Raw genomic sequence first — 17,690 nt, 5'->3', positions numbered from 1 at the left:
AGAGACAATATAATCGATGTGTTACGTTGATCTATGTCGCCTTTAATTCATTTGGTATTAAATTCGATCTGGTATATTAGTAGATAAGATCTCTTGATCACCTTTACCAATTTTAGTGATCTATGTAGGAAATTTGCACAGAGCATAACTTAATCGTAGCTGACACTTGGTTCAAGAATCATGAAAGAAGGTTGTATACATGGAAGAAGCCTGGACACACTAGAAGGTATCAGACAGATTATATAATGGTAAGACAGGGATTTAGTAACCAGGTTTTAAATTGAAAGAAATTTCCAGGGGCAGATGTGGACTCTGACCACAATCTATTGGTTATGAACTGTATATTAATACTGAAGAAACTGCAAAAAGGTGGGAATTGAAGGAGATGGGACATGGATAAACTGACTAAACCAGAGGTTGTACAGAGTTTCAGGGACAGCATAAGAGAACAATTGACAGGAATGGGGGAAATACACAGTAGAAGAAGAATGGGTAGCTTTGAGGGATCAAGTAGTGAAGGCAGCAGAGGATCTAGTAGGTAAAAAGACGAGGGCTAGTAGAAATCCTTCGGTAACAGAAGAAATATTGAATTTAATTGATGAAAGGAGAAAATATAAAAATGCAGTAAATGAAGCAGGCAAAAAGGAATACAAACGTCGCGGAAATGAGATCGACAGGAAGTGCAAAATGGCTAAACAGGGATGGCTAGAGGACAAATGTAAGGATGTAGAGGCATATCTCACTAGCGGTAAGATAGGTACTGCCAACAGGAAAATTAAAGAGACCTTTGGAGAAAAGAGAACCCCTTGTATGAATATCAAGAGCTCAGATGGAAAGCCAGTTCTAAGCAAAGAACGGAAAGCAGAACGGCGGAAGGAGTATATAGATGGTCTATACAAGGGCGATGTGCTTGAGGACAATATTATGGAAATGGAAGAGGATGTAGATGAAGATGAAATCGGAGATACGATACTGCGTGATGAGTTTGACAGAACACTGAAAGACCTAAGTCAAAACAAGGCCCCTGGAGTAGACAGCATTCCATTAGAACATTAGAGCCAGTCCTGAAAAAACTCTACCATCTGGTGAGCAAGTTGTATGAGACAGGCGAAATACCATCAGACGTCAAGAATGATATAATAATTCCAATCCCAAAGAAAGCAGGTGTTGACAGATGTGAAACTTACGAACTATCAGTTTAATAAGTCACGGCTGCAAAATACTAACGCGAATTCTAGCTTTTGACAATGTTGAGTGGAATACTCTCATTCAAATTCTGAAGGTGGCAGGGGTCAAATACAGGGAGCGAAAGGCTATTTACAATTTCGACAGAAACCAGATGGGAATTATAAGAGTCGAGGGGTATGAAAGGGAAGCAGTGGTTGGGACGGGAGTGCGACAGGGTTGTAGCCTCTCCCCGATGTTATTCAATCTGTATATTGAGCAAGCAGTAAAGGAAACAAAAGGAAAATTGGGAGTAGGTATTAAAATCCATGGAGAAGAAATAAAAACATTGTAATTCTGTCAGAGGCAGCAAAGGACTTGAAAGAGCAGTTGAACGGAATGGACAGTGTCTTGAAAGGAGGATGTAAGATGAACATCAACAAAAGCAAAACGAGGTTAATGCAGTGTAGTCGAATTAAGTCGGGTGATGCTGAGCGAATTAGATTAGGAAATGACACACTTAAAGTAGTAAAGAAGTTTTGCTATTTGGGGAGCAAAATAACTGATGATGGTCGAAGTAGAGAGGATATAAAATGTAGACTGGTAATGGCAAGGAAAGCGTTCCTGAAGATGAGAAATTTGATAACATCGATTATTGATTTAAGTGTCAGGAAGTCGTTTCTGAAAGTATTTGTATGGAGTATTTTGTATGGAAGTGAAACATGAACGATAAATAGTTTGGACAAGAAGAGAATAGAAGCTTTCGAAGTGTGGTGCCACAGAAGAATACGGAAGATGAGATAGATAGATCACATAACTTATGAGAAGGTATTGAACAGAATTGGGGAGAAGAGGAGTTTGTGGCACAACGTGACTAGAAGAAGGAATCGGTTGGTAGGACATGTTCTGAGGCATCAAGAGATCACCAATTTAGTATTGGAGGGCAGCATGGAGGCTAAAAATCATAGAGGGAGACCAAGAGATGAATACACTAAGTAGATACAGAAGGATGCAGGTTGCAGTAGGTACTGGGAAATGAAGAAGCTTGCACAGGATAGAGTAGCATGGAGAGCTACATCAAACCAGTCTCAGGACTGAAGACCACAACAACAACAACATGTGGGAAATAATAGGATTTGTTTGGGAGTTAAAATAATAAAGTCACGTTTCTTGTCATTTGTGTTTAAAATCCGTTGTGTATATTTTTCACCATAGTGTCACTAAAGGGGTGGTTCTGTGTCTTACAAATACAGAGAGGTAAAAGTTCGTTAGAAGTATCCACATGCTTGTCTTTTTTTCTCCTTATTGCATTTCTATTCCTCCCCCCCTCCCTTCTCCCAAGGGGAGGACTGGGCTGGTAACAGCGTAATAGGCCCCTCTACAGCCTACAGAAAAGTTAAGAAACATAATGAGAATATAAACAAACAATAAAAACAGGTGATAAAGTGGTGAATTTTTACAAAAACTGTGAAATGGCGGAAATTTGTGGAATTTAAAATATAAAAACACGGCGTTAACGGTGCGGATGAAGACACACAGTAAGTAGACAGGCGCAATTAAAAAACTCGGCGACAGTCTGGTTTCTGTTCGCACAAGATAAAAAACAACTAGCGAAAGTATGGTGTCAGTTCGCAACACTGATGGGGTACGCACAACACTGAACACTCACTTTAAACAACACTATAGAGGCATCACGGCAGTAGTAGGGGTGGAGGAGAACCTGGACTGATGAGGGTGAAAAAGGTTGGGAGGTGAGGAAACAAAAAAAAGGAGGGAGCCGATGGAGAGAGAGGACATAGAAAAAAGGGGGCAGTGCAAACATGGGAAGGTGTGGGGAAGGCAATGGCGGGGAAAACAAAAGGACACAGGGTCAGAAGGGAGTCAGAGATGGGTAGGCAGAGAAAAAACAGGATGGAGGGGGGTAGAGGGAGTCTGAGAAAAGTATAGAGGGAGGGAGGGGAAGGTAAGGATCAGAGTTGATAGGAGGGATAAATGGAGGGGGAGAGAGCACCATCCGGGAGGGGGAGTTGATGGAAGCCACCTTGGGAAAGGAGATGAAGGGTGTAGAGGGGTAGGGGGACACAATGGTGGCCGGCCGCGGTGGTCTTGCGGTTCTAGGCACTGCAGTCCGGAACGGCGGGACTGCTACGGTCGCAGGTTCGAATCCTGCCTCGGGCATGGATGTGTGTGATGTCTTTAGGTTTGTTAGGTTTAAGTAGTTCTAAGTTCTAGGGGACTGATGACCTAAGATGTTAAGTCCCATAGTGCTCAGAGCCATTTGAACCATTTGAACACAATGGTGAAGCTGTGGGAGAGGATGGGGGTTGGAGAGGAGAGGAGCAACCAGAGGATCAGGGGGATCAAGTTGGTAGGAGGTGTAGAGGACACAGATATGTTCAAGGAAAATGAGCAGATGGGGGAAAGGAATCAGGCCACAGAGGATCCACATGTGGGATGGAGGCATATACAGAAGGCGAGGCGGAGTTCATGGTACTTGAGGATCTGGAGGGACATATAGAATTTGGGGGGGGGGGGGGGGGGGGAGGCAGATATCCAGGTGGGCCTGGCAGCACAGAGGATGCGATGGATTAAGGATTTGTAGGTGTGGAGGATGGTAGAGGGGTTCAACCCCCATGTCCAGCCAGAGAGGTGTTTGAGGAGTCAGAGGTGGTAGTGGGCTTTGGATTGGATAGAGCGGAGATGAGGGATCCAGGTGAGGTGACAGTCAATGGTGAGGCCAAGGTAAGTGAGGGTAGGGGAGAGGCGGACAGGACAGGCGCAGATAGTAAGGGAAAAATCAAGGAGCCAGAAGGAGTGAGTGATACAACTATGATGATTGTCTGGGTCTTTGAAGGATTGATTTTAGGGAGCCACTGGTTACACCAAGCAGCAAAAAGGTCAAGGTGATGCTGGAGAAGGCGTTGGGACTGTTGAAGAGTTGGAGTGAGGGTAAGGAAGGTGGTGTCATTGGCATACTGCAGGAGGTGGACCAGAGGAGGTGGGGGATGGGTGCCTATCTGGCGTGTACAGGAGAAAAGAGGTAGAGGAGAGGGGAGAGGACAGAGCTCTGGGGCACACCCACAGAGGGGTAGAAGGTGCGGGATTTGGCGTCGTTACAGATGGTAATGTAGGAGGGGCAGCGGGAGAGGAAGGAGGCAATCAGACGGACATAGTTGACAGGAAGGGCGTAGGTCTGGAGTTTAAACAGGAGACCGCGATGCCATACATGGTCGTAGACCTTTTCGAGGTCTATGGAGACAAAAATGGCGGAGCGACTGGAGATAACCTGGAGGGAGAGAAGATGAGTGAGGCGGAGGAGTTGGTCATTGGCAGAGAAGAAATCTCGAAAGCTACATTGGGTGTTGGGGAGGAGGCGGTGTCAGTGGAGGTGGTGATGGATGCGCCAGGCAAGGATGGATTTAAAGAGCTTGCTGAGTACCGAAGTGAGACATGTAGGATGAAAGAAGAGGTATCAGATGAAGGCTTGTTGGGTTTGGAGGTCATCAGGATACAGGAGGTTTTCCACAGGTCGGCGTAGAAGCTAATGGCAAGGATTGCGTTGTAGAGGGCGGCAAGGACTGCAAGGAAGGAGGGAGGGCAGTGTTTGAGATGGTGGTAGGTAATTCCATCATGGCCGGGGGCGGTGTCGCGTTCAGTGCACAGTGTGAGGCTGATGTCCTGTGTAGTGATGGGAGCGTTAAGTCCTGATGGTGTTGTGTGCCCATACTTGCCCACCAGAACGACATTTTAATACTCTGCAGCATCGAAGCATAGTTGGAGTGCTATAGTTACTTTGATACATAGAGTGGTCAGAAATACTCTGAAAAACTTTTAAGGGTGTTTCAGGGTAGTTTGTGCTGAGAAATAATTGTTAAGGAAAAAATTCGATACGTTGCGCCGTTTCTATGTTAACTAGCACTGAAGTTAGCGAGTCAGGTAGCTGCGTACGCAAATTCAAGCGGCTCTCCAACTACAGTTAGTGTCACTTGTTCTCGTAGTGTAGATGATGGCGCACGAGTGTGCTCAGCCTTTGGTTTGCTGTCGATTCTTACTATCGTCCCCTGTCTTATTTGGTTTCAGGGTCTTATTTAGTTTCAGGAAACCACACGAGGAACACGTTTAGCGACCCTGTCTCTGACTCGGTGCTTGAATTTGTGTGCGCCATGGCCTGAGTGGCTAATTTCAATGTTAATTAACTCGGAAACGGTACAAAGTATTGAATCGTTTTCTTATCAATTATTATTTCCCTGCACAATCTACCCTGCAACGCCCTTACAAGCGTTTGTGACTGTTTCTCACTACCCTGTATATGGACGTTCGGCAGTGCCCTGAAGAAGCAGCCATTCCGACATCCAAATATACTGAATTTGGGGAACAATGAAATACTATACCGCAACATCCAGTGGAGGATTATAGCACTATATAGCCGAGTATGGCTCAAAGTTGGATAATTTGGAAAACATATTGCGAACTGTAGTCACAAAATTTGAGTGACAGTACAGTATCGGCTGTAGCTACAGGTTTACACACTTCAGTGCCGACAATTTGACCATCATCTCACTAGTTTTTCTTCACCATCACGTAAGAGAAATAACTCGTATACATTTAAGGTGAATATTGTGCTGGAGAAAGTGCATAGAAGCAACTAGTCTATAAAATAAATCAAATAGAACAGCTAAGTTTCTACAATACTTCACCATCAGTAGATATACAAAACAAGAGGCAGATGTATTGAAAAGACAAATTATTCTAGTTTTAAGTTGAGTAACAGGGACAAACACTCTCGTAGACATAATATTCGTAATGAAACGATTCATCTCTGTACGTTACTTCGGTCCAAACATTGTCCACTTAACGCTATGCCTATGCCACAGTGTCTTATTCAAGAAACAAAAAGGACTACATATCTACTCACATTTCGAAATGGTACTGGGGACACATCTATCAATGTGGAGTCTAAAGCTCAGTCCACGTAGCAGAATTTCGTTTCAAAAACACTGGTTGGGTTAATCAGACGTAAGGTCATGCTCCTTTTTTTGATACCTAAAATTCTGTGGTTTATACGTGGTCGAATACCTCACTTACGTCTCGAATGTAGAGGCAAACACGTTCGAAACTGACATGTGTTCAAAGTTTAAGATGTGGAAAAGGCAGATATGTAGTGTCCTGACTGATAGAAATTTAGCCAGCTCTATAGTGACCATTCTGAATTTCTATTGGGAACATTCTAACCTCGCTTCTTCTTACAGACTATAGCACTGTAACACACCACACCCATTCCTTGTCACCTCTTTGTACTCATTCATATTTAAAGGACGAGCGTCGTAAGTAATTTCCAGACAATTTCGTAGTACCAATTTGCGTATAGGGTGCAATACTAATGACATTCTTCGCTTCAGATTGATGCACCGTGTGAATAAAAAAGGCCTCTAAAATAACGGTAGCATGTGCGTGTGTAAACTGAAGTGTGGACACTGTCTAAAAGCTCAGATAGCCCTAGGTCAAACGGGCACAAAGTTTGAAACACATTTCAAAGAGCACTCTTCAGTACACAGTAATAAAATAGTGCTCGAAGAGCTTGTAACATCGAAGAATTCTGTTTGAACGATTGATACCCATCTGGGTGAGCTACACAGTGAACCTGAGGGACACCACCTGTCGATGGTGGAAGGAATTGGGATTTTCACAATCCGTTTACAAGAGCCTAGCAACATATTCAATTTGCAGAAGGATTTTATTAACAGTGCATTTTCTAGAAACTTCGAAGGCTCTTCCAAACGTCTACCTCGACACAGTGCCCGTATGAGCAACAATCTCACACATCGAGCGTGGGAAAGGACGGCGCATTGGCTCAGACATCGTCTTAGCAACAAGCTGGCATAGAGACTGGCTTTCTTATACACAGTAAAACCTGCGGGCCCTATAACGCTGCTAAGTGGAAGCATATGCAATTAACCATTACTGCCACATCTTGTTATACCTTTTATACTTCCAATATTTTACACAGTTAATATTTTAAGACAATTTAATTTTAGTTACTTCAATAACTCAATTTTTATAATTTTACTGTTTTGCACCTTTTACAGTTTACATTTCCTCGGTTTTACTTTCTGATAACTTTTACGTAATTTTAATTTCAATGTTTTGGCGTAAATCTCTCTTTTTCGCTCTTGCTGCTATGATTCACCGAATGTAAATCCGTGTTGCTCATGATATCTCTGCCCTCCTTTTCCCTGCCTTTTTTCCCAATCCACGCCGCTCTATTTCGTCCCCCCTGTTCACACCCTTTTCCTCCTCTCCTCTCCCCTCCCTCTGCCAGTTGCCTATTTAAAACACAGATCACAGTTGTACACCACAGTATTCTGATGCGTAGTTACAATACAGACACAATTTAGTTCTGACGCAACTACAAGGCTAAGTTCCACAGTTACGTACATTTTAGTTCTTTTAGATCTAAGATGTTCCAGGGAGATCAAAATTAGTCATAATCTAAAAAACAATGTGCAACTGAGACTGGAAAATAAACTATACATAATTTTATCAACTTTTGCTGAATTGCGCTGAAGCTTGCAAACGTGAGGAAACGTATCACCGTTTCCATCCCACCTGGCAATGTCGTTGTGGTAGCGCACACACTCCTTGAGGCGTCTCCTCATTTCCTTCTCAGTGTCTGTGGAAGTAGACGCATAGCGGCAACTGTGACAGTTGCCTCCTTTTCCACACTTCTCTACATAGCCCATGTTCCTGGCCATGACGTTGAGGAACCGCACATGTCCAGACACGTTGATCATGAGTGAGCAGAACACGCCGACCAGCGTGTTGGAGACGAAGCAGCCGTAGAACAGGCCTGTCGACACGACGATGTACACCACCTGAAAGCAATACATTACACTGAGTGTCTTTATTGGTTTTCCTTCTTCCTTTTTAGGATGGCTGGTGTAGCGAACTCTCTGTTCTTCACCCACACAGATTTAAAATATGACAAGCATGAAACGGAAAATAATTCAGATGACATTAAATGGAAGCAGGGGTTCTTCAACTGGTGATGATCGACCCTGATGATACCAGAATTCTTGAAGTTGGCGTTGCTGTGGATGTACTAGAGGCAGTCTGACTAGAGACAGGTGACCAGCTCTGTGGGACGTAAAACGGAAATTAGTGAGTAGTTCAGACGAGGTTCAAACTGGCAAAGCAAACTGTAAGGTGAGCACTGCAACGGTTGGGGTATTATAAAGGTTTATGACGTCAGCAATGTGAGAACTAGGTGTATCAGCTTGGATATGTTGCATCGGGTAAGGTGGAAGTTGTAATGATCAACGGTATCTAAAAAGGAGAAAGCGAAATTGGCGTCGATTTGGGAGTAAGTGACGATGAAGTTCAGATGAAATACAGAGCTCCTAGCCAGGTTGAATAATAATAATAATTATTATTATTATTATTATTCTGTGTGGCTCAGTGGCCTCGTGCTGAATGATATGAGGTATCAACACTGCCCAAATGCAGCAGTCTGCGCTAAGATGCGAAGGGAAACTGTGCACAGAACTCAAAGACAAACAACTGAGTACTCTTCCATGGCAATACACATCTGCCTGCCCGATCATTGAGGACGATTTAGGACTAAACGTGAAGAAACGTTACATTCATTTATTGTAGACATTTATTGTAGTCAAGCTGAGGAACTGTGACGAAGTCATACGTCATACTACACACGTAAATCATCTTTAGTGGATACTATTTTCGAAAAATGTAACTTATTTTTTGAGTAGGTGGTACGTATTAATGTTGATTACAGACACATGCTTATGAATTCTCTGTAATTGATAATAAGTCGGAAGTTCCATGCGGCTTTTCGCGGATGATGCTGTAGTATACAGAGAAGTTGCAGCATTAGGAAATTGTAGCGAAATGCAGGAAGACCTGCAGCGGATAGGCACTTGGTGCAGGGAGCGGCAACTGACCCTTAACATAGACAAATGTAATGTATTGCGAATACATAGAAAGAAGGATCCTTTATTGCATGATTATATGATAGCGGAACAAACACTGGTAGCAGTTACTTCTGTAAAATATCTGGGAGTATGCGTGCGGAACGATTTGAAGTGGAATGATCATACAAAATTAATTGTTGGTAAGGCGGGTACCAGGTTGAGATTCATTGGGAGAGTGCTTAGAAAATGTAGTCCTTCAACAAAGGAGGTGGCTTACAAAACACTCGTTCGACCTATACTTGAGTATTGCTCATCAGTGTGGGATCCGTACCAGATCGGTTTGACGGAGGAGATAGAGAAGATCCAAAGAAGAGCGGCGCGTTTCGTCACAGGGTTATTTGGTAACCGTGATAGCATTACGGAGATGTTTAATAAACTCAAGTGGCAGACTCTGCAAGAGAGGCGCTCTGCATCGCGGTGTAGCTTGCTCGCCAGGTTTCGAGAGGGTGTGTTTCTGGATGAGGTATCGAATATATTGCTTCCCCCTACTTATACCTCCCGAGGAGATCACGAATGTAAAATTAGAGAGATTAGAGCGCGCACGGAGGCTTTCAGACAGTCGTTCTTCCCGCGAACCATACGCGACTGGAACAGGAAAGGGAGGTAATGACAGTGGCACGTAAAGTGCCCTCCGACACACACCGTTGGGTGGCTTGCGGAGTATAAATGTAGATGTAGATAAATTGTAATTGATGTAGAGGTTAGGGGAAACATTGACCAGCCCCTGGTTTTACCAGTTTAGTAGGAACATTAACACGCAGGATTAAAAAAATCAGTAATTTTCATGAGACACCACGCTAATACCGTGAAACACCGCCTATAAGTTTTATAATGGCTTCATTTTGACGACAAAGGGAGAACACAAGTTTCTTCAAGGATATCATTCCTAGCAAGAGCATCTCGTGATATGACAGTATAAGGTAAGGTAAGGCAGATTTCTGCGTTCTGGCCCGCCGATCGACCACCACGTCATCGTGTCCAAATGACTTCGATGATCACGGTATGGAGAGGCATGTGCTGAGCACAAAGCTCACCAGGTCGGTGGCGGCTCTCTTCACCTTGGAACCGGAAATAATCGCTCGAGTTGCTCCTCAGTTGGCCTCACGAGGCTGAGTGCACCCCGAACGTCCTTCAGCCAAGGAATAATTCCCTGGCAGTTTCGGGAATCGAACCCGGGTCCTCCATGTAGCAGTCAGCAACACTGACCACTCAGATACGCAGGCGGACTAGTTTTTTTTTTTTCAAGCAATGGCGGGATTTTTTAAAGATAATGACAAAGCAAATAAAAACTTCCGGTGTTCTAAATGTAAATGACGGTCTTCTTCGTAAATTAAATAAATATTTCTTGATTTCTTGAAAACATAAGTAAGTATGCTTTTGCAAGATCATTTTTTTCCAGATCATGTATCATACCAATTTTTCTTTTTTTTTAGATCACATAGGATACTCTGCAGGCGAAAAATAATGATGTGTAATTAGCATCGTTAACAAACAAAACACAATGGGAACTAAAGAAGACGCCCTCCTGGCAAAACAAACAAAATGGCATCCGCGTCCCGCCAGCTTGTGGGTAGACGCTCTCTGAATCCCAAAGCAGTCAGGCATTTTCCAGGTACGTCTTCGCGAAGAATATTGCATTTCGCCGGTACATTGGACCGAGTCCTGGTATTACACAATCACACTGAAATCACCTTCTCATACTGGGGACACTTCAGCTGCAGGGGGGATCGAAGAAGGCATAGTACTGACGGTATCGCGGATGGTGCACGAAGAAATCAAAGCGATCTTTCAGGAACGTCCAAAAATCATGAATACTCTTATCACCTTCATGGAACAAATAGGAGGTCGAGGGGCCTTTTATCAAGATTACAGCGTTGGTCTTCGTACGTGGGAAATAGGTCTCATCTGGGAACAGAAGTGATTTCGGTGTAATGGCATGAGGAGACGTACGTAGAAGAAAGGCAAGCATCTTCTGAATCAGCTGCCACACTTCTGCAGAAGATCCACACATCAGTCGATGTTCGTCCGTATCAAGCATGTGACAACGAGCGTACAGCTACGAATCTGTCATTTTTGTGGCAGGTAGACGAAGTTGTGTCATGTATTTTCCATGAACGACCAGATACCAGGTCGCACGAGCGCTTGTGTCGAGGAGGACATGGTACACAGAACGCCAAACCACGGGCCATGCGAGCCTAGGATATCGGCTTTCCAAAACATTCCAAGTAGATTTCTCATCATTAGGCGGTAAACATCACGTGCTATAGGTTTCCTGATACTAGGCAAGTCGGCATGGACATAACTGTAATCGATAAAAAAGGTCCTGACTTCGGAGAGACAGGTAGAACTATGGGCTACTGCAACGGGCGCCACTCGAGAGGGGGGGGGGGGGGGGGGGGTGCAGTTCGTCAATCAGCAATCAGGCTTCCCGGTAATCCGGTTCGGTGGCGGTTCCACGATTTAATCATCGTACTGACATACAGGGCAGCTGCTCTCTCTTTGACGTTGACAAGGCCGAGGCCGACATCTTGAGGAAGTGCTAGCGTGTCGTAGCGGACTTTGAAGATAAGACCCGTGCTTCAAAGTAGCCGAATGCTGCCTGCAGTCTGTCTGCCATTGCCTTTGGCATCGGTAAAATCTGTGCTAGATGGGGTAGTCGCGAGATTAGATGAGTGTTAACGAAATCCACCCGTTGTAACATGTTCAATGCTCTCAGGAGGTTGCAACGAACGTTCACGCGGATACCTTGATGCAGGTGTTTATAGTTAAATGAGATCGTGCGCTGTATATCGCGCGTGAATGTGATCCCCAAACATTTGAGCTTGTCCACTAATGGCAATGGAGCCACACTCTCTCTGGAAGATGTCTACCGACGAACATAGCACTAGATTTCGTCAGGTTCACGTGGCTGCCCACAGCAGTCCCGTACTGGTTGATCCATGCCAGTGCCACTCGCACTTCATCCACCTATAGAACCAAGAACACCACATCATCTACACAGGCGCGGCAGATGAAAGCATGCCCCCTCATTGTTTTCCCTGTCAACAGGTTCCTCAAACCGTGTAACAGTGGCTCAAGGGCGATGGCGAAAAGAACCGTCGTCAGCGGTCATCATGACGGACCAACCGCATGATATTAATAGGGCACGTCCCACGGCCATTGACCAGCACTCGCGGCGTAGCACCTCAGAGGAGCCGCAAGACGATGTGTATAAACCTGTGGGGAAAGGCCATCCGTCGGGGTACGTTTTCTAGAAAGTCATGACTCACTCTATCAAAGCCGTGGACGAATTCCACTGCCAATAAGGTGCCGCGAATGCGGCAGGCCGTGGCCAAGGCTATGACGTCACGGTAATCGCTGGGTGCCGTCTGTATGTTACTGTCACCACCAAAGCACGTTTGATCCAGAGATTTGACTTGGGGGATGATGCGCCGAAGGTGAGCTGCAGTAATTCGGGTAAAAATCTTGAAGTCACAATTTAACATGGTCAACGGTCGATAATGTCCAACTCCCCGACCTCCCGACGGCTTGGGGACCGGGATAAGCAAGCCTACTACGAATTCGGGTGGGAGAGGAAGGTCAGGGTTCATCAGGTCTTCATACATCGCAGTCCAGCGTGAGCCCATGATGTCGTGCAACGGGCGGTAAAACTCCAGCGGAAACCAGTCGGGACCTGGGGCTGTGTTCGCCGCACCCTTATGAAGAGCAACAGCGACGTCATCAGCGGTAACTGTCGCGGTGAGAGTCTCCGCAGCAGCGCCGTCAAGGATACTTGTCAAGGAACGGAGAATATCAGTCATTACCGCCATGTTCTGGTCGTCTGCTGCATAGAACTGTTTGTAGTGATCCACAAAGGCTGTTACGATATCATTCTGGGAAGTCAATCGGCGACCATCTGGCATGTCGGAGGCGTTGACCAGCTTTCTCCGACACCGCTGCTTCTCTCTGATAATATGATGCATAGACGGGGGTTCTCCTAGTACAAAATCGTGATATCCGCGTGTACTATTGTGCGGTGACGCATAAGAGAAATTATCTTTGCCTTAATCAGTTGAATTTCAGCCTGCCGTTGAACAGAGGTGGCATGGGATGAAATTTTCACTCTGCAGCGGAGTGTGCGCTGATATGAAACTTCATGGCGGGTTAAAACTGTTTTAATCTGACTGGAAGTTTCATATCAGCGCACACTCCGGTGCAGAGTGAAAATCTCATTCTGGAAACATCCCCCAATCTGTGGCTAAGCCATGTCTCCGCTATATCTTTTCTTTCAGGAGTGCTAGTTCTGCAAGGTAGCAGGAGAGATTTTGCAAAGTTGTAAGGTAGGAGACGAGATACTGGCAGAATTAAAGCTGTGAGGACGGGGCGTGAGTTGTGCTTGGTAGCTCAGCTAATAGAGCACTTGCCCGCGAAAGGCAACGGTCCCGAGTTCGAGTCTCGGTCCCGCACACAGTTTTAATGTGCCAGGAAGTTTCAGAGGTGGCATGGTTTGAGGGTTCGCGGAGAACTGTGAAATAGTATTCTATGGTATGTCGTTGCCACAGCATTTTGTCGCGACCATAATTCATCATCTAACGACGTAAAGCAGACTTGGTGCAGTCGAGCCACCACCAGAGTGTTGAAGAATACGCTGGAAGGCGTCTCACACTGTTGTTCCACGTCGTCTCAACGACCTGCCTGCTATCCAGATCCTTGAGATGGGCGACATTCAGCTTCCACAGGCCTCGACCGCGCCACACTTTCTGCCTCTGGAGCGAAATAGTGCAAATGTAGGCGACATGGTCAGAGAAGGCGGTGGGCCATAACTCAACGTCAAGCGTGGCACTTACGATTCCTTGGGAAACGTAGACACGGTCAATACCACTTGCTGAATGGCTGGTGACGTACGTGTATCCAGGTCGATCAGCATGCACGTGGTTCCAAGTATCGGTGAGGTTCAGATCATGCACGAGCAGCTTGAGTTCCTGGCATGTGGTGAAATGGGGATGTTGGTCCTTCTGGGATAACACACAATTGAAGTCGCCGCCAAGAATGATATGGTCGTAGAGGCCCACAAACAAAGAAGCGACCTGTTCTTAATAGTGGCCGCGCTCGAGGGAGCGTAAACATTGATTTGATAGTGTGGAGATACCGAGCTGCAGGAATGATTGATGGCTATGATTCACCCGGTGTTCCGAGTAGGCCCAGAAATTTTCTCTTGCATTAAGATAAGGTGGTGGCTGATGTAAAGGGCCAACCGAGTGGCGTTAGTGTGCCTGAATATTCGCGAAATCTGGGACGTATGCATGCAGTCTAGAGAACAATGTTGTTTTCATCTTTGAAGACGAGAGTTTTCATGGCATACTTATCGCGAAGATTCAGAAAAAAGGGAAAAAATAGTCACCGCCAATGTTTAAATAAACATGGTGGAGCAATTCCGCAGTAACCTTATTGATTGGGGACCAAAACATCATAGAATACATCCTCCACATATTGTGCTTTAAACACACTTCGCCATACGTACGCTTGACACCATGCATCATTCGAAAAGGGTCAAAACCACAACCCGTCGGATGATACTACACATCTCCAGACAGATAATGCTGTGAGCAATGGCCATTTGCGATATATCAAACTTCATATGTCCATTGTACGCATTTCCCTTCGCAATGTTGGCTCGGAAAATGGTTGTGGCGGACCTCCATTTACTGCCAGCAGTAATGCCTGTCGGGTTTGAAACGACTTTCATTGATCAGACATGACACACGTCTCCTCATTCTGTCGGTTTGGATCTCTTTACCACAACTTCTTTTTGTCATGCTGCATCGTTGCGAATGGCATGTGCGCCATACTTAGTATACACACTGGGCGGTCCGCGTTGTTATAACGACAATTAAGCCAACTTCACTCACGATGTATTCAAGGGAACGTCGCACGTTCCAATACGATAGTTCCTTTCTGACATTATGTCGCATCCCTCCCCATTCAATCTAATTGCGCTGTTTACTTGCAACAGACTGTCACATACAGACCGCTTCACTGCCACGATTTACGTCAGCGGTGGGGGCATCACATTACCTAAATCATTTACACGACTCCTCCAAACCGAACTGTCAGCTATTTTTAAGTCTATTTCTAATGTTGTATCAACAGATTATAGTAATACACTTAAATTTTAAAATTTTACCGTCTGAAAATTTTATAACCAAAATGAATCTTAGGTAGACAAGAAATGAGCAACTCATTGAATGTTCAATTCACAGTATAACATACTTGCTAGTGGCATGCTGCGTAGCTGCTACAGGTGACTTGGAAAGAAGAGACGTACAGACAATATCATGGTAAACGAAAATCTGTGGATACCTGGTAGAGTGGCGCCTCTGTGAAAGAGAACGGGTACCAGACGAGGGCAGGGAAGCCGCTCTGGACGCGACACTCTGTGGAGGAGCAGGTCCGCATCTGCAGCAGGGGCAGCACTTCCCAGACCGCGTAGACGGACAGCGCCAGGCACAACTGCCACTGGCAAACGCGGCGCCCTCGGAGTGCACAAGCGCCAAATATGGTTGCCTTCTGCCGGGCGTAAGTCCGCCCGTAGCGCTGCGAATACACATTGGTCAAACACGTCTGCTTATTAAACTGGTTGCTTAACACAAGTGAAGGTAAATACACAAGAGACTGAAGAAAATTACGAAATTTATTAGTCGAATGGGTTTAAGATATCAAAAGTGAAGAATTTTTATTATATCCACGATGGTTTGAGCATAAGACGATTGTTTCCGTGAATATCACTGAAGAAAAAAATCATCAGGCCATTATTTTTTAGGTTCGAATCCTCCCTCGGGCATGGGTGTGTGTTTCTGTCCTTAGGATAATTTAGGTTAAGTAGTGTGTAAGCTCTTAAGTCCCATAAGATTTCACACACATTTGAACATTTTTGAACATTATTTTTGAATTAACGATTTAATGCACCGTAACTAGCATCGGATATAGACTTATTATCAGGCGGTACCGCGGATTTCTCGTACAAATTTTACACTTTCGTCCCATAACATATCGGAACATTCGTGATATTCCTGTTTACAAAAGCTGTTGCATTATCTAAAATGTCTTCACATTTTACGCACTTCATGATATGTTTCGCTTTATAAATTACGCAATATATGTCTGCTTCATTGGTATGTGACCCGCTGACCCTAAATACGAAAAGTGTGAGGTCATCCACATGAGTGCTAAAAGGATTTCGTTAAACATCGGTTACACGATAAATCAGTCAAATCTAAATGTTCAAATGTGTGTCAATTCCTAAGGGACCAAACTGCTAAGGTCATCGGTCCCTAGACTTAATCACTACTTGAACTAACTTATGCTAAGAACAACACACACACCCATGGCCGAGGGAGGACTCGAACCTCCGGCGGGAGGGGCCGCGCAGTCCGTGACAGGACGTCCCGAACCGAGCGGCCACTCTCCGCGGAGTCAAATCTGAAGGCCGTAAATTCAACTAAATACCTAGGAATTACAATTAAGAACAATTTAAATTGGAAGGAACACATAGAAAATGTTGTCGGGATGGCTAACCAAAGACTGCGTTTTATTGACAGGACACTTAGAAAATGCGACAGCTCTGCTAAGGAGACTGCCTACACTATGTTTTTCCGTCCTCTTTTAGAATACTGCTGCGCTGTGTGGGATCCTCACCAGATGGGATTGACGGAGTGCATAGAAAAAGTTCAAGGAAGGGCAGCACGTTTTGTATTATCTTGAAATATGGGAGAGAGTGTCACTGAAATGATGTAGGATTTGGGCTGGACACCATTTAAAAAAGGGGGTTTTTCGTTACGAGGGAATCTTCTCAAGAAATTCCAATCACCAACTTTCTCCTCCGAATGCGAAATTATTTTTTGACACCGATCTATATAGGAAGAAACGATCACAACGATAAAATAAGGGAAATCAGAGATCGTACGGAAAGATATCGGTGTTCGTTGTTTCCGTGCGCTATACTTGACTGGATTAATAGAGAATTGTGAAGGTGGTTCGATGACTCCTCTGCCAGGCACTTAAATGTGATTTGCAGAGTATCCATGTAGATGTAGATTTAGAACCATGATGTAGACTAGAGATTAGATGGTGGACACATGTGAATACATCTGATGTCACGTCAGCTAGTGATTGGCTGTACAAGAGAACAAAATGGCACAATAATTGAATACTTCTACACCTATGATGTATTCTAACATAAACGTTTTTGTTCTTAGACTACATTCTGATGGAAGCTATACAATCAGTTTTTTTTTTTTTTAAATCAGAGGTAACGTGCGATAAACAGCTTTTTTTCAGTAGAATGTTTGGATTTACCTTTTAGATGCTGTGATAAATAAATCAAAACCTCTATACAAATAAGTAAAATGTATTTATGTATCGTAACAGCTTTTCTAAAAGAGAAAAACGCGAATATTCTGTTCTTATAGGAAAAAACGTGAAATTTGCCAGAGAAATACTAGCTAGCATCTGATGATGTGCCCAGTCCGAGACTAGTTACGATGAAGCAAATCGTTCATT

General features: G+C 44.6%; 1 protein-coding gene across 1 annotated transcript in view; it reads right to left on the bottom strand.

The window, feature by feature from the left end:
• Positions 1-17,690, bottom strand: part of LOC126481782 (odorant receptor 4-like) — a 103,707-nt gene that overhangs the window by 55,418 nt on the left and 30,599 nt on the right. Inside the window, exons 3-4 of the mRNA XM_050105737.1 lie at positions 15,492-15,725; positions 7,771-8,036 (exon numbers count right to left, since the gene is read on the bottom strand). Of these exons, the coding sequence (XP_049961694.1) occupies positions 7,771-8,036; positions 15,492-15,725 (500 nt within the window). The remainder of the gene's footprint in view (positions 1-7,770; positions 8,037-15,491; positions 15,726-17,690) is intronic.

The sequence above is a fragment of the Schistocerca serialis genome, chromosome 5, assembly GCF_023864345.2.
Source record: "Schistocerca serialis cubense isolate TAMUIC-IGC-003099 chromosome 5, iqSchSeri2.2, whole genome shotgun sequence".
In the NCBI taxonomy this organism is placed as follows: domain Eukaryota; kingdom Metazoa; phylum Arthropoda; class Insecta; order Orthoptera; family Acrididae; genus Schistocerca; species Schistocerca serialis.
This window is presented reverse-complemented; position numbering and strand designations above follow the sequence as displayed.